Here is a 17,941-nt window from a genome sequence, read left to right on the forward strand (position 1 = left end):
GAGACGTGTTTTTAAAAGTGAGGTAGAATGATTTTTAAGTCTTCCCCCACCAGAAACGCACCCTCTTGGGGAGAGGGGGAGAGAGACAAACCCAACTGAAACATGACTTTAGCTTCCCAGTTGTTGATTAACAGGGAATGATAATGTTTAACCCCAACAGGGTATGCATAGCGGTGCACTGAGTTTTCTGTCTAGTGTATAAGGCTTGCCTCCAGTGTGTGGGATTCCTTCTCTGTGTTGTAGACTCCCCCTCCGCAACCCTCTTCCTCTTTACCACTCCAGTTAACCCCTCTCCACCTCCCACAGGCTGCCCTGCGCTCGGTGACAGGCAGACAGAGCTTGGATCAACAGACCAATAGTTTTTCCTCTTAGATATGCTTGAACTCTAGGGTCCTCTAATCAAGTTCTCCAAGAAACTGATCTGCAGTCAGTTTTAAATCAGTTTGGCTTTGTGCTCTGCTTCTGATCTGATCTGGAAACAGCTGTTTTCACCCACGTTATTCCTCCTGTAGGGGATACAGAGGATATCTGAGACCACAGCGTATGGTCTTGCACCACCAAGCCGGGCACCATGGTTGAAAGCATGGACTTTGAAAAGGAGGAGAAGCGCTACTCCATCCGCGGAAAGCATGTGGCCCTCATCTGTGCGGTAGTGGTGGTGTCGGCCATTGCTGTTGGGCTGGGGGTGGGCCTCACGCGGCCGGACAGTACCCTGGCTGACCCGGCCCCCACAGAGGAAACCCCCAAGCCCACCCCCAAGCCCACCCCCCCACCAGCAGACGGGGGGCCCTGCAAACCCTCCAACAACACTGACGGGGACTGGAAGAATTTCCGGCTGCCAGACTACGTGAAGCCAGTGCATTATGATCTCCATCTGGAGCCTGACCTGACCACTGACCTCTACACGGGGAGTGTGTCCGTGCACCTGGAGGTGAGCCGACCCACGAGGCACCTGTGGCTCCACATCCGGGAGACGTTCATCAGTGCAGTCCCCAGGCTCGTCCTGAAAACCCCACAGGCTCAGAGGGAGGTCACCGTGGCCATCAAGGGTTGCTTTGAGTTCAAACCACAGGAGTACGTGGTAGTCGAGGTGGCAGAGGAGCTTGTGGCCACCAAGCTCAGTGAGGTGTACGTTCTCAGCCTGGACTTCCAAGGCTGGCTCAATGGATCTCTGGTGGGCTTCTACAGAGTCACCTACACAGAGAACGGAGCCATCAAGTAAGTCATTGGAGGCATGAATGTTTGGTAATAGATTGGTTGTATTTCAGTTTTTGTATGACTCTGATGTATACTTTTTTTTGAACCATCCACCAGTTAGGGGAAGACAATATTTATGAAGACAGAAATTAATAAATGCATGAGAATGGTTACAATGTAACTAAATCCCTCATGCTCAGTGTTATGAGTGCTGCATATGCTACTTTGTACCCATTTTAATATATCTATAACCATGACTCCGATGTAAAATGTGGGAGAGGGATGAAAAACTGCACAACTTTAGACAGATCCTCAGCCAAATTCCTTCAAGGACAATTTCCTTTTGGGAACAAGTTTACAAGTTGTAATCTGAGTGTTGACAACTGAGTGTTGCTGAGTGTTAGTGTGTGTCTATGCGTCCGTGCATGTGTGTGAGTGCACATGAGGCCCAGCAGCTCACTGGAAAATGCCATTAATGTTAGACAGAAATACTGTTCACTCTAGTAACAACTGCTGCTACTACTACCATGACTACTATTAGTTGTAGTATAACAACGTGCAGATTCTGACGGGAATGTACAACAATCCCTCATTGGGGATTTCCATCTTGGCAGATATGCTGCCCAGTATTCCAAGTAAATTCTTGGAACAGGTGGCAAGAAAAAGCTATTTAGAATGTTAAGTATGCAAAATACCATCTGTAAGTACTTTATATCACACTACAGACCTACTCCAAACATGGGTGTAATGGGATGAAACCACTGAGGGAAAAATTAACCTATTTTTCCCAGGGAGTGCAGTGATTCTTAGCATTAATGTGAACATGGTTAAACCTTGATACGGTCAGAGTGTATCTGAAAATCCATAATTACCTGTTACAGATTATCTGTTAAATTGCTGTTATTCAAAGTTCAAATGATAGCGTCTATGATGTGTAGTTTTTAGTGTGTCAATAAGAACCTTATAGTCCTTTGGAGTATATCTGACATTTTGGTCATAAATCAGTTATTCACAGAGTTGCTCTTTAGGTGGTCTTTTTACATGTGAAAAGAAAGTCCATTTATGATGTAGAAAATGAAAAATCGAAAAGTTCTATCTGCAAAAACATCTTAACTTTGCTATAAGGTTCTATCTGCAATCCAATCACACAATGCTGAGTTGTCAATCAAAAATAATTGTCTGCAAGGTGATTCTTATTGAGTCATGAAAGAGGAAGACGTCACAAAACACTTCTGCGATCTGGAATTTATACTCATCTCAAAACTATACATTTTGCAGATAGTCCCTAGTCCTTGATTATTCATATCATTGGATCTGGTCCTCTTTCAATTACTTCAATTTTTTCCCACCACTTTTTCAGAAGAATGGCTATAAAGTAAACTCTTCATGGTAAAAAACAAATAAATACAGATGATTAGAGCATGTTTAAAACCTTTAGGAGAAGCATTCCTGTTTTTGTCTTGTTCTATACTAATACATAAACCTCCTTGGAAGGACGTGCACTTACCAACTTACCACATTTTATTGATAACTAGCAAGGAGTTTACTGACTTTGGGTGTCAGAGACCAGAAAAAATATCAGTTTACTCATCCAGAGCTAACCTTTAGCAATATTGCTAGTTATCTATTTGATCTAACGTTGAACAGGAATTAATATACACTAAACAAAAATATAAACGTAACATGTAAAATGTTGGTCCCATGTTTCATGAGCTGAAATAAAAGATCTCAGAAATTTTCCATAAGCACAAAAAGCTTATCTCAAATTTTGTGCATACATTTCTTTAAATCCCTGTTGGTGAGCAATTATCCTTTGCCAAGATACTCCATCCACCTGAAATGTGTAGCATATCAAGAAGCTGATTAAACAGCATGATCATTACACAGGTGCACCTTGTGTTGGGGACAATAAAAGGCCACTCTAATATGTGCAGTTTTGTCACACAACACAATGCCACAGATGTTTTGTTTTGAGGGAGTGTGCAATTGGCATGTTGACTGCAGGAATGTCACCAGAGCTGTTGCCAGATAATTCAATGTACATTTCTCTAACATAAGCCACCTCCAATGTCATTTTAGAGAATTTGGCAGTACTTACAACCAGCCTCACATCCACGAGTATGGCTGACGTTAATGTTGTGAACAGAGTGCCCCGTGGTGTCAGTGGGGTTATGGTATGGGCAGGAATAAGCTATGAACACAATTGCATTTTATCGATGGCAATTTGAATGCATAGAGATACCGTGACCAGATCCTGAGGCCCATTGTCGGGCCATTTATCCGCCGCCATCACCGCATGTGTACGACAGCATATTGCAGTTCCCACCAATATCCAGCAACTTAGCACAGCCATTGAAGAGGAGTGGTACAACAATCCACAGGCCACAATCAACAGCCTGATCAACTCTCTGCGAAGGAGATGTGTTGCACAGTTGAGGCAAATGGTGGTCATACCAAATACTGACTGACTTTCTGATCCATGCCCCTACCTTTTTTTAAGGTATCTGTGACCAATAGATGCATATCAGTATTCCCAGTCATGTGAAATCCATAGATTATGAACTAATTAATTAATTAAAATTGACTGATATCCTTGTGAACTGTAACTCAGTAAAATCTTAGATTGTTCCATGTTTCCTTTAGATTTTTGTTCAGTATATTTGATGATGTGATTAGAAAGAAGTAATGGTATTCACTTTTATTTCATTCAATGTCTGTACTTTTCTATTGAAATTGCAATCATTTTAACATTCTGTGGCAGATAGAACTTTATTGCGGAACCCAGATTGACATTTCAGAGCCATAAGGTTCTATTTGCGATTGCACCCCCCTAAAAACATGTATTTACAAATGTCTTCGGATTTTGATACTCAGCACTTGAGGTACCTTTATGGGTTATGAAGGAAGAATTCACTACAAAACAGTTCTGAGATCTGGGATGTAAAAACTGCGATTGCGCAAATAGAACCTTAGTCTCGGAAGTAAAACTTGAAAGGTGGACAAGTGTAGTGAGCTACAGCATTGGCCATGATGTGTCCATTTTCTCTTTGCTTTTTAAATGTGTCAAATCAGAGGGCCTGTTGTCCGGACCACTGGCAGTCTCTATGGGGGTGCCACAAGGTTCATTTATCGGGCCGACTCTTTTCTCTGTATATATCAATGATGTCACTCTTGCTGCTGATGATTCTCTGATCCACCTCCATGCAGACGACACCATTCTGTATACATTTGGCCCTTCTTTGGACACTGTGTTAACAAACCTCCAAACGAGCTTCAATGCTATACAACACTCCTTCCATGGCCTCCAACTGCTTTTAAATGCTAGTAAAACTAAATGCATACTCTTCAACCAATTGCTGCCCGCCCGACTAGCATCACTACTCTGGACGGTTCTGACTTAGAATATGTGGACAACTACAAATACCTAGGTGTCTGGTTAGACTGTAAACTCTCCTTCCAGACTCACATTAAGCATCTCCAATCCAAATCTAGAATCGGCTTTCTATTTCGCAACAAAGCATCCTTCATACATGCTGCCAAACATAACCTCGTAAAACTGACTATCCTTCCGATCCTCGACTTCGATGATGTCATTTACAAAATAGCCTCCGACACTCTACTCAGCAAATTGGATGCAGTCTAGCACAATGCCATCCATTTTGTCACCAAAGCCCCATATACTACCCACCACTGCGACCTCTATGCTCTCGTTGGCTAGACCTCGCTACATATTCGTTGCCAAACCCACTGGCTCCAGGTCATCTGTAAGTCTTTGCTAGGTAAAGCTCTGCCTTCTCAGCTCACTGGTCACCATAGCAACACCCACCCGTAGCACGCGCTCCAGCAGGTATATTTCACTGGTCATCCCCAAAGCCAACACCTCCTTTGGCCGCCTTTCCTTCCAGTTCTCTGCTGTCAATGACTGGAACAAATTACAAAAATCACTGAAGCTGGAGACTTATATCTACCTCTAACTTTAAGCATCAGCTGTCAGAGCAGCTTACCGATCACTGTACCTGTACACAGCCCTGTAAATGGCACATCCAACTACCTCATCCCCATATAGTTATATTTTTGTTGTTGCTCTATTGCACCCCAGTATCTCTACTTGCACATCTATCACTCCAGTGTTAATGGTAAATTGTAATTATTTCGCCTCTATGGCCTATTTATTGCCTTACCTCCCTAATCTTATTACATTCGCACACATTGTACATAGACCTTTTCTATTGTGCTATTGACTGTACGTTTGTTTATCCCATATGTAACTCTGTTGTTTTTGTCGCTCTGCTTTGCTTCATTTTGGCCAGGTCGCAGTTGTAAATTAACTTGTTCTCAACTGGCCTACCTGGTTAAATTAAAAAAAACAAAAAAACATTTCAAATCAAATTTTATGTCACATGCGCAGAATACAACAGGTGTAGTAGACCTTACTGTGAAATGCTTATTACAAGCCCTTAACCAAAAATGCAGTTAAGAAAATATTTACTAAATAAAGTTAAAAAAAAATATATATATATATATATATGTGGGGAGAACAAGTATTTGATACACTGCCGATTTTGCAGGTTTTCCTACTTACAAAGCATGTAGAGGTCTGTAATTTATATCATAGGTACACTTCAACTGTGAGAGACGGAATCTAAAACAAAAATCCAGAAAATCACATTGTATGATTTTTAAGTAATTAATTTGCATTTTATTGCATGACATAAGTATTTGATCACCTACCAACCAGTAAGAATTCCGGCTCTCACAGACCTGTTCGTTTTTCTTTAAGAAGCCCTCCTGTTCTCCACTCATTACCTGTATTAACTGCACCTGTTTGAACTCGTTACCTGTATAAAAGACACCTGTCCACACACTCAATCAAACAGACTCCAACCTCTCCACAATGGCCAAGACCAGAGAGCTGTGTAAGGACATCAGGGATAAAATTGTAGACCTGCACAAGGCTGGGATGGGCTACAGGACAATAGGCAAGCAGCTTGGTGAGAAGGCAACAACTGTTGGCGCAATTATTAGAAAATGTAAGAAGTTCAAGATGACGGTCAATCACCCTCGGTCTGGGGCTCCATGCAAGATCTCACCTCGTGGAGCATCAATGATCATGAGGAAGGTGAGGGATCAGCCCAGAACTACACGGCAGGACCTGGTCAATGACCTGAAGAGAGCTGGGACCACAGTCTCAAAGAAAACCATTAGTAACACACTACGCCGTCATGGATTAAAATCCTGCAGTGTATCAAATACTTGTTCTCCCCACTATATATCATTTAAAAAAAGTAACATAAAATAACAATGAGGCTATATACAGGGGGTACTGGTACCGAGTCAATGTGGGGGGGTACAGGTTAGGTACATTTAGACAGCCACAATCCAGTAAACACTGCATAGTTCAACATTAATTGCAAACAACATAATAGTAAAACGGGGAGGCTTAGTTGTTCATGAAATCATGCTATGTTTCTTTTTCTCCCAAGAAAAATTGCTGCCACCGACCATGAGCCAACAGACGCCCGCAAATCTTTCCCCTGTTTTGATGAGCCGAACAAAAAGGCCACTTACAATATTTCCATCACCCACGACAAGGACTATGGAGCCCTCGCCAATATGCCAATGGAGGTACAGTCTATGTATAAAAAAAATAGCAACACATAAGTACAACAAATTGCTCCTTATATAACATTCTATATTTAAGCAATAAGGCACGAGGGGGTGTGGTATAGGGCCAATATACCATGGCTAAGGGCTGTTCTTAAGCACGATGCAAAGCGGAGTGCCTGTATACAGACCTTAGCCGTGGTATATTTGCCATATATCACAAACCCCCGAGGTGCCTTATTGCTATTATAAACTGGTTACCAACGTAATTAGAGCACTAAAAAGAAAGGCTTTTTCATAACCGTGGTATATGGTCTGATATACCACGGCTGTCAGCCAATCAGCATTCAGGGCTCGAGCCACCCAGTTTATAAAAATGCATATAATATATCCACAACTTATTTAATGTATCACAAAACAGGTGGCATATAGTGTTACCGGTTAGTTTTCTTGAAACTGCAATGGGAGTCACACAGAGAGAGAGGAGAGTGAGTGTCATGAATGCAAGAGCAGGTGCCATCAATCTTCTGCTCCGGGTCTTTGGTACTGAGAACACAACTATAAGAGATGCTGTCTGACATCTTTATTAAACCACAGAACCTCTTCCTTTCCAGGGCACCCCAGAAACGCTTCCTGGCAATAAGATCAAAACGTTCTTTCAGAGGTCCGTTCCAATGAGTACCTATTTGGTATGTTTTGCTGTGCACCAGTTTACGTTTGTGGAAAGGAACTCGTCTCGAGGAATTCCTGTAAGTACTTGCTATTTTTCTCAGCAGTCATTGGTCCTTCCATACCTTAAACTAAGAAAAGACTGACTGTACAACATGTGTTGTAAATCGTATTGTGTAGTCTACAGTTGAGAGTAAATGTTGTAACACTTTAAGCCTGTGAAGTTCAATGTTTTAAATGGTGGAAAAGCTACACTACATATTCACAAAAGTATGTGGACACCCCTTCAAAATAGTGGATTTGGCTATTTCAGCCACACCCGTTGCTGACAGGTGTATAAAATCGAGCACACAGCCATGCAATCGCCATAGACAAACATTGGCAGTAGAATGTCCTTTACTGAAGAGCTCAGTGACTTTCAACATGGCACCTTCATAGGATGCCACCTTCCCAACAAATCAGTTCGTCAAGTTTCTGGTCTACTAAAGCTGCCCCGGTCAACAGTAAGTGCTGTTATTGTGAAGTGGAAACATCTGGGAGCAATAACAGCTCAGCCGCGAAGTGGTAGGCCACACAAGCTCACAGAACGGGACCGCCAAGTGCCTCTGGAAGCAACGTCAGCACAAGAACTGTTCGTCAGGAGCTTCATGAAAAGATTCCATAGCCGAGCAGCCGCACACAAGCCATAGATCACCATGCGCAATGCCAAGCATCAGCTGGAGTGGTGTAAAGCTCACCGCTATTGGACTCTGCGGCAGTGGAAACGCGTTCTCTTGAGTGATGAATCACACAGTCCGACAGACAAATCTGGGTTTGGCAGATGCCAAGAGAATGCTACCTGCCCCAATGCATAGTGCCAACTGTAAAGTTTGGTGGTTGAGGAATAATGGTCTGGGCTAGGCCCCTTGGGGGAAGGGCTTTTCCTGTTTCAGCATGACAATGCCCCTGTGCACAAAACGATGTCCATATAGAAATGGTTTGTCAAGATCGGTGTGGAAAAACTTGACTGGCCTGCACAGAGCCCTGACCTCAACCCCATTGAACACCTTTGGGATGAATTGGGATGCCGACTGCGAGCCAGGCCTAATGGCCCAACAGCAGTGCCTTACCTCACTAATGCTCTTGTGGCTGAATGGAAGCAAATCCCCGCAGCAATGTTTTTTTATTTAACCTTTATTTAACTAGGCAAGTCCATTAAGAACAAATTCCCCGGCCAAACCCGGACGACGACACTAATATTGCACCGCCCTATGGGACTCCCAATCACGGCCGGATGTGATACAGCCTTGATTCGAACCAGGGACTGTAGTGACGCCTCTTGCACTGCGCCACTCGGGAGCCCAATGTTCCAACATCTATTGGAAAGCCTTCTCAGAAGAGTGGAGGCTGTTATAGCAGCAATGGGGGGACCAACTCCATATTAATGCATATGATTTCAGAATGAGATGATTGACAAGCAGGTGTCCACATACTTTTAGTCATGTAGTGTAAGTACAATGTTTTAAATGGTGTAGTTTATTTAACTTTGGTCTCTGATCTGCGTCACAGCTGTTAGTCTTTTGTGTTGAGTTTTCAGCAGTTAGTGACATTTTACAATGCAAATGTTTGAGTTACTGGACAATCTAAAGAATTATACTGTCTTGATTAAATGTAAACACACACACACACACTTACATATTCTGTAGTGTATACACACTTAATAACTCTGCTTTCAAATCCTTTTATTCCAGTTGCGAATCTATGCACAGCCTGCACAAATCAGGACTGCGGAGTATGCTGCGGACACGACCAAGGTCATTTTTGACTACTTTGAGGAATATTTCAACATGAATTACTCCATCCCAAAGCTAGGTAATTTGCGATCTCCTCTGTCTGTAAACTGTTGTGACCACTGGATAAAATTAATTAATAATGCGTTATATACACACACATGGTTGCATAAAATGTTTTTTTCTTCTACCAGATAAGATTGCCATCCCTGACTTTGGCACGGGGGCCATGGAGAACTGGGGTCTGATCACCTACAGGGAGGCCAACCTCCTCTATGATGAGAACCAGTCCTCGTCGTACAACAAACAACGTGTGGCCAGTGTCATCGCTCATGAGCTGGTCCACCAGGTGAGACACATGTCCCCAACATTCCCACAACAGAAACACTACCACAACAGAAACACTTTCACTAAAGAACATTCCAGAGTTCAGGGAGTTCTTCATTAGTCATGTTACAGTGGAAAACTACTGGAACACATCTTATAGTGGAAAATCAAAAGTCAGATTTAATATTTATAATCATAGAGGGACCCAAAGCTCAATCACCCAAGATTTTTATTACGGTATTGTGTCACCATGATGAAGCCTAAATGAGGATGTAAAGTCATGAGGCAACCATTAGCGGCAGAACTCAATGTTTAGAAAAGAGAACCACCATATCTTTGTTCCAATCAATAGCTTGGAAAGGTTTTACACTGACCCTGAATTTGGTCATGAAAATACTAGTGTTCTATTGAAGTACGTCAGCCCTCCAGTTATCCATCAAACCTTTTATGATCGGCAACACATTAAGGCCTTTTTCCAAGATATCATCTCTTTTTATTGTTCAGCAATAAGACAGTGATGGTGCTGTCCATAAAGTTTTATGAATTGTCCAAAGTTAAAGGACTGAGGGGCAAGTGAGAGCTGGCTGCTGTTTCCTTGTTTCCATAGTCTGTTTACAGGAAGGTGAATATCAGCACAGTTGCAACCAAACCACAGAGTTAGAACAACCCAACCTGGTCTCAGAGCATTTCATGTTATTCTGTACGTAAATCGGAGACACTCCAGCTAGTATGTGGTATGGTTACATACCAAACTTCAAGGTCTAGCAACCAAAAGGTTGCGAGTTCAAATGTTATCACAGACAACTTCAGCATTATAGCTAATTAGCAACTTTTAAACTACTTACTACTTTTTAGCTACTTTGCAACTACTTAGCATGTTAGGTTCCCCTAACCTTAACCCTTTTAGCTAGCCCTTCCCCTAAACTTAACAAACCTAACTCCTAAATTTAACCCTAATCCCTAGCCTAGCTAACGTTAGCAAGCTAGCTAGAATTCATAACATATCATACATTTTGCAAATTCATATCAAATCAAATGTTATTGGTCACATACACATGGTTAGCAGATGTTAATGCGAGTGTAGCTGAGCTAGTTCTGACAGTGCAGTAATATCTAACAATTCCCCAACAACAACCTAATACACACAAATCTAAAGGGATGGAAAAATATATGGATGAGCGATGGCCAAGCGGCATAGGCAAGGTGCAATAGATGGTATAAGGTACAGTATATACATATGAGATGAGTAATGTAAGATATGTTAACATTATTAAAGTGGCTAGAGATTTGAGTCTCTATGGAGGCAGCAGCCTCTGAGTTAATGATTACTGTTTACCTATCTGATGGCCTTGAGATAGAAGCTGTTTATCAGTCTCTCGGTCACAGCATTGATGCACCTGTACTGACCTCGCCTTCTGGATGGTAGCGGGGTAAACAGGCAGTGGCTCGGGTGGTTGTTGTCCTTGAATATCGTTTTGGCCTTCCTGTGACATCTTGTGCTGTAGGTGTCTTGGAGAGCAGGTAGTTTGCCCCCGGTGATGCGTTGTGCAGACCGCACAACCCTCTGGATAGCCTTGTGGTTGAGGGTGGTGCAGTTGCCGTACCAGGCGGTGATACAGCCCGACAGGATGCTCTCGATTGTGCATCTGTAAAAGTTTGTCAGGGTTTTAGGTGACAAGCCAAATTTCTTCAGCCTCCTGAGGTCGAAGAGGCGCTTTTGCACCTTCTTCACCACACTGTCTGTGTGGTCTGTGATGTGTACGCCGAGGAACTTGAAGCTTTCCACTGCTGTCCCTTCAATGTGGATGGGGGGTGCTCCCTCTGCTGTTTCCTGAAGTCCACGATCATCTCCTTTGTTTTGTTGACGTTGAGTGAGAGGTTGTTTTTCTTACACCACACTCTGAGTGCCCTCACCTCCTCCCTGTAGGCTGTCTCGTAATTGTTGGTAATCAAGCCCACTACTGTTGTGTCGTCTGCAAACTTGATGATTGAGTTGGAGGCTTGCTTGGCCACGCAGTCATGGGTGAACAGGGAGTACAGGAGGGGGCTGAGCATGCATCGTTGTGGGGCCCCAGTGTTGAGGATCAGCGAAGTGGAGATGTTGTTTCCTACCTTCACCATCTGGGGGCGGCCCATCAGAAAGTCCAGGACCCAATTGCACAGGGCGTGGTTGAGACCCATGGCCTCCAGCTTAATGATGAGCTTGGAGGGTACTATGGTGTTAAATGTTGAGCTGTAGACAATGAACAACATTCTTACATTGGTATTCGTCTTGTCCTGATGGGATTGTGCAGTGTGATGACGATTGCATCGTCTGTGGACCTGTTGGGGCGGTATGCAAACTGAAGTGGGTCTAGGGTGGCAGGTAAGGTGGAGGTGATATGATCCTTGACTAGTTTCTCAAAGCACTTCATGATGACAGAAGTGAGTGCTATGGGGCAGTAGTCATTTTGTTCAGTTATCTTTGCCTTCTTGGGTACAGGAACAATGGTGGCCATCTTGAAGCATGTGGGGACAGTAGACTGGGATAGGGAGCGATTGAATGTCTGTAAACACACCAGCCAGCTGGTCTGCTCATGCTCTGAGGACGTGGCTAGGGATGGGCCAGCAGCCTTGCAAGGGTTAACATGTTTAAATGTCTTACTCACGTCGGCCACGAAGGAGGGGGGGGGGGGAGCGCAGTCCTTGTTAGCGGGCCGCGACGATGGCACTGTATTATCCTCAAAGCGGGCAAAGGTGTTTAGTTTGTCTGGAAGCGAGACGTCGATGTCCGTGACGTGGCAGGTTTTCCTTTTGTAGTCCGCGATTTCCTGTAGACCCTGCCACATACGTCTCATTTTTATTGCGACTCCACTTTGTCCCTGTACCGACATTTCACTTGTTTGATTGCCTTGCGGAGGGAATAACTACACTTTTTATATTAGTTCATATTCCCACTCCTCTTTCCATGTGGATGGTTACGATGGTTCGCGCTTTCAGTTTTGCGTGAATGCCGCCATCTATCCACAGTTTCTGGTTAGGGTAGGTTTTAATAGTCACAGTGGGTACAACATCTCCAATGCACTTCCTTATAAACTCACTCACCGAGTCAGCGTATAGATCGATGTTATTCTCTGAGGCTGCCCGGACATTTCCCAGTCCGCGTGATCAAAACAATCTTGAATCGTGGATTCCGATTGGTCAGACCAGCGTTGAATGGTTCTAGTCACGGGTACATCCTGTTTGACTTTCTGCCTATAAGACGGTAGGAGCAAAATGAAGTCGCGGTCGGATTACCCGAAGGGAGGGTAGAGGGAGGGCCTTGTATGCATCACGGAAGTTAGAGTAGCAGTGATCGAGTGTATTGCTCGCGTGAGTGCTGCAATCAATATGCTGATAGAATTTAGGTAGCCTTGTTCTCAAATTTGCTTTGTTAAAATCCCCAGCTAGAATAAATGCAGCCTCAGGATATATGGTTTCCAGTTTACAAAAAGAGTCCAGTAAAGTTCCTTGAGGGCCGTTGTGGTGTCTGCTTGAGGGGGTATTTATACACAGCTGTGACGATAACTGACAAGAATTCTTTTGGGAGATAATATGGCCGTAAGGAATTCTAGGTTGGGTGAGCAGAAGGACTTGATTTCCTGTATGTTGTTATGATTACACCATGAGTCGTTAATCATGAAGCATACACCCCCGCCATTCTTCCCAGATAGGTGTTTATCGCTGTCAGCGTGACGCATGAAGAAGCCCGGTGGCTGAACCGAGTCCGACAACGTATCCAGAGAGAGCCATGTTTACGTGAAACGGAGAACGTTACAATCTCTGATTTCTCTCTGGAAGGCAACCCTAGCTCTAATTTTGTCTACCTTGTTGTTAAGAGACTGGACATTGGTGAGTAGTATACTCTGAAGCGTTGTGCACGCCTACGGAGCCTGATCAGGAGGCCGCTCCGTCTGCCTCTTCTGCGGCGACGTTGTTTTGGGTCGGCTTCTGGGATTAGATCCACTGTCATGGGTGGTGGTCCGAACAAAGGATCCGCTTCGGGAAAGTCGTATTCCTGGTCATAATGTTGGTAAGTTGACGTCACTCTTGTATACAATATTCTTCATGGCTGTAGGTAAAAATTCTTAAGATTTTCTGGGCTAACAATGCAAGAAATAATACATTAAAAAAACAAAATACTACATAGTTTCCTAAGGACTCGAAGCGAGGCGACCATCTCTTGGCGTCACATTTTGCATATTCAGAACATATTGTACGTTTTTCAAATTCATAACATATGAATTGTAATTCGTAACATATCATACGAAATTGGGGATGGACATCCACAAATTAATACATACCATACGAAACTTAACATAACATACTAAATGGAGTGTCTCGGAGTTACGTACAGAATAATACGAAATGCTCAGATACCAGGTTAAACAACCTGGATCACAATGTGCAGTTCAGACAGTGATCAAATCATAAAGTAATAAATAGTGTTGGGGAAGCTTTACTGAAATCATAGTTTACCAATTACTTCACACTGGAAGAAGTTAAGCTACACTAAAGCTACCCTTAAGAAAAATATAGTTTACTGAACTAAAGCTATTTTGAAAAAATGGTTCACTACATCCAAGCCACTTAGTGAAATATTATCATATCTAAATCTGAAATGTCATAGACTACAAATTTCAAGAAAATTTCAATCTGGGGTCAGATGTTAACAGAATGTGTAATTTAGCCCAATAAACACAGAAAACATGTTTCAAGTGAGAATTAGGAAGGTCTGATACTTGTCTTATACTTCACCCCATATTTTATTTTAGCAAAACAAGTAGTGTGTAGTTCCAGTAGTTAGCTACACCACTACATGGCAAAACAAGTAATTAACTACTGAAAACCCTAACAAGATTAGAATTTTGTTCAGCTAGTACCAAGCTACAGTAAAATGTTGTTTAATTACTAGTTGAACTACATGTAAAACACTGTCATATTCAATCAGTAGCAATAAAACAAGCATGTAAATCCACACAAAAGGATATATAAAAAATAAACATTTTCACCTTTATTTAACCTGGTAGTCAAGTTGAGAACGAGTTCTCATTTACAATTGCGACCAGGCCAAGATAAAGCAAAGCATTTCGACACATACAACAACAGTTACACATGGAGTAAAACAAACATACAGTAGAAAAATAAGTCTATATACAATGTGAGCAAATGAGGTGAGACAAGAGAGGTAAAGGCAATAAAAGGCCATGGTGGCAAAGTAAATACAATATAGCAAGTAAAACACTGGAATGGTAGATTTGCAGTGGAAGAATGTGCAAAGTAGAAATAATGGGGTGCAAAGGAGCTAAATAAATACAGTAGGGGAAGAGGTAGTTGTTTGGGCTAAATTATAGATGGGCTATGTACAGGTGCAGTAATCTGTGAGCTGCTCTGACAGCTGGTGCTTAAAGCTAGTGAGGGAGATAAGTGTATCCAGTTTGAGATTTTTGTAGTTCGTTCCAGTCATTGGCAGCAGAGAACTGGAAGGAGAGGCAGCCATATGTCATAAGGTAATTGTTTAAGGTGAATGTGAAAAAGCTTGTTCGGTAGGACTTGAATTGACTAAATACCAGTAGAAATTGTGGGTTTTATTTGTTCATATTGTGCCTGTAGCTTTGTTCTGTGTTTTATATTGTATGCAGAGCTATAGAGTGTTACACTGAATCTCTTGATATTTTGTGTGCATGAAAATGTATTTACAGTGAACTCCAAAAGTACTTGGATAGTGACAAATTATTTGTTTTGGCTCTGTAGTCCATCACTATGGATAATCCTGAATGAATTGTGAATAATGATGAGTGAGAATGTTAGAGGGATAAATATCATACCCCCAAAAGTGCTAACCTCCCCTGTTATTGTAATGGTGAGAGGTTAGCATGTCTTTGGGGTATGATATTTGTTTGTCTAACGTTCTTACTCATAATTATTCACGATTCATTCAAGACTATCCATAACCATGGCAGCATCCACATTAATGTAATTGTGTTTAGAAACATATTCTTATTTACAATAGAAGTGACTCCAAAATGACACAATACATTATTTACCATTAATTTCTATTGGGTACAAAATAATCTGAAGCAAAACCAAAACAAACAGCGAATGTATCCAAATATGTTTGTAGAGTCACACACTTGATGTAATCATTGCGTACTAGGAATAAGGGACCAAATTTAAAAAATCTTGCCACCGTGGGTGGATGCCCTAATCAGGTTACGTACCCAATGCATATGGTTCTGGCAGATTTCTCAAATGGCAAATGTCCGGCGCCAGATTTTCCCAACCCTGTCAAACTCTCACTCATACACACTTGTTTCGAAATAAATTCAGCTGTAAGATAACTTTGCATGTTGTATTTTCCTGCAGTGGTTTGGGAACATTGTGACCATGGATTGGTGGGATGACCTTTGGCTAAATGAGGGCTTTGCCAGTTTCTTTGAGTACATCGGTGTAGAGAAGGCTGAGCCTCTCTGGGGAATGGTGAGTCCATCTGACAGATCCTGAATTGAGTGATTTGAAATGGAATTGTTTTAATCCCAACTCTGGTGATGAATACATTCTACATCTCCTTCGGTCTCTGTCTTTACCAGCGTGACATCATGATCATCAGTGATGTACTTCCTGTCATGGTGGACGACGCCCTCGTCACCTCCCATCCAATCATTGTGGATGTGTCAACTCCGGCTGAGATTACCTCTGTGTTTGATGGTATATCCTACAACAAGGTAATCTAAATCCGCCACGTTTCACTCTACTACATGGGATGAAATAAAATGTACTTCAATTAAATTTGTCTTGAAATTTGGTCCAAACATCTTCCTGTAGGGGGCATCAATTCTCAGGATGGTGGAGGACTGGTTGGGTCGAGACAACTTCCGAGATGGTTGTCGGGTAAGAATCCATTTAATTTGACGTAAAGTGGATAGAAGTATCCCTACACCAAGTCTCTTGATCCCTATTCAGTCAATAGCAGAATCATTTGGTAATAGTGAGTGTTAGGGACATGCAATTACTTCCCTGTTGAATGAAAATTATGATTACTGTCAGATACGTAGCTTGCATTTTATTTATCATAAAATCTATGGTTGGTAACCTGTTTTTCTCTCCCTTCAACAGAAATACTTGAAAGATTTCCATTTTCAGAATGCCAAAACAGCCAACTTCTGGTCATCCCTTGCTAACGTATGTTTGTCATATCTAATTTAGTCATAGTAGTTTCAAAATATCAAAGTTGATATTATTGTTAATATTTCAATACATCTAGTGTACTTGTGTGTTACATACTAAAATTTTTGGGTTGCAGGTGAGTGGGTTGCCTGTGGCAGATGTGATGGACACATGGACCAAACAGATGGGCTACCCGGTATTGGACCTGTCTACTGCCGGTACTCAGACCAAACTCACCCAGCGCAGATTCCTGTTGGACCCCGATGCTGATACCACCCAGCCACCCTCACCACTCAGGTCAGTGATTCAACACACTATTAAGTCCCTTTGTGATCGTTGGTTGATTTCCCGATGGAAGTCAGCTATATTTCTTAGGATAAACCTGTAAATCCTAAAAAGGCTATGCTTTTCTTTCAGCTACAAGTGGACCATCCCTGTTAAGTGGCACTCAGTGGATAGTAATAAGAATATGTCCATCATGTTCAACAAGTCGAGTCCAGGTAAAGATACTTCTGTCCAAACACTTTGCTTGACCTTTTTAAAATTACAGTTCCAGCCTCTGGTGACAACATGTATTTCATTAAATTGAAGTCATACATGTTTGTCTCACACACTAATATCTAGAGCAAGTCTTAGCAGACTATTTCCCTGCTACGGATGGACTCCTGAAGATCAATAACGACCATATCGGATTCTACAGAGTCAATCACCATGACAGCATGTGGAGCACCATTAGTCAACAGCTTCAAACAAATCACAAGGTAAATATCAATAAAAACTGCTACTATAGTTTGAGGTAATATTACGTTTTAATCTTACCAGTTCATAGGTTGCACTTATCTTAATCGGCAGGACACTTTCTTTACTAGGAGTTTGACGCTGCTGACCGATGCAGTTACATTGATGATGTCTTTGCTCTGGGAAGGTAAACCAACATTACCGACATTCACTTGAAGTACATCTGTCAATTCAGTTGCTCTGAGCTTTAGAAAACTGTTATGAAATGTCTTGTTCTTATCGGCCTCATCAGGGCAGATGTTGTCGATTATGGAAATGCATTCAACCTGACAAAATACCTGACCAATGAGACTGAGTACATCGTCTGGGAACGTGTGTCTTCTTCCATTGCCTATGTGCGAGACATGTTGTCTGACGACACTGTTCTTTACCCTAAATTCCAGGTGGGTCTG

General features: G+C 42.3%; 1 protein-coding gene across 1 annotated transcript in view; it reads left to right on the forward strand.

The window, feature by feature from the left end:
- Positions 1 to 233: 233 nt before the first annotated feature.
- Positions 234 to 17,941, forward strand: part of LOC120023665 (glutamyl aminopeptidase) — a 31,116-nt gene continuing 13,408 nt past the window's right edge. Inside the window, exons 1-14 of the mRNA XM_038967718.1 lie at positions 234 to 1,218; positions 6,681 to 6,822; positions 7,416 to 7,550; positions 9,201 to 9,321; positions 9,434 to 9,588; positions 15,951 to 16,064; positions 16,175 to 16,309; positions 16,410 to 16,475; positions 16,701 to 16,766; positions 16,888 to 17,048; positions 17,169 to 17,251; positions 17,376 to 17,512; positions 17,621 to 17,676; positions 17,782 to 17,932. Of these exons, the coding sequence (XP_038823646.1) occupies positions 572 to 1,218; positions 6,681 to 6,822; positions 7,416 to 7,550; positions 9,201 to 9,321; positions 9,434 to 9,588; positions 15,951 to 16,064; positions 16,175 to 16,309; positions 16,410 to 16,475; positions 16,701 to 16,766; positions 16,888 to 17,048; positions 17,169 to 17,251; positions 17,376 to 17,512; positions 17,621 to 17,676; positions 17,782 to 17,932 (2,169 nt within the window). The 5' untranslated portion in view covers positions 234 to 571. The remainder of the gene's footprint in view (positions 1,219 to 6,680; positions 6,823 to 7,415; positions 7,551 to 9,200; positions 9,322 to 9,433; positions 9,589 to 15,950; positions 16,065 to 16,174; positions 16,310 to 16,409; positions 16,476 to 16,700; positions 16,767 to 16,887; positions 17,049 to 17,168; positions 17,252 to 17,375; positions 17,513 to 17,620; positions 17,677 to 17,781; positions 17,933 to 17,941) is intronic.

The sequence above is a fragment of the Salvelinus namaycush genome, chromosome 28 (assembly GCF_016432855.1).
Source record: "Salvelinus namaycush isolate Seneca chromosome 28, SaNama_1.0, whole genome shotgun sequence".
NCBI lineage: Eukaryota > Metazoa > Chordata > Actinopteri > Salmoniformes > Salmonidae > Salvelinus > Salvelinus namaycush.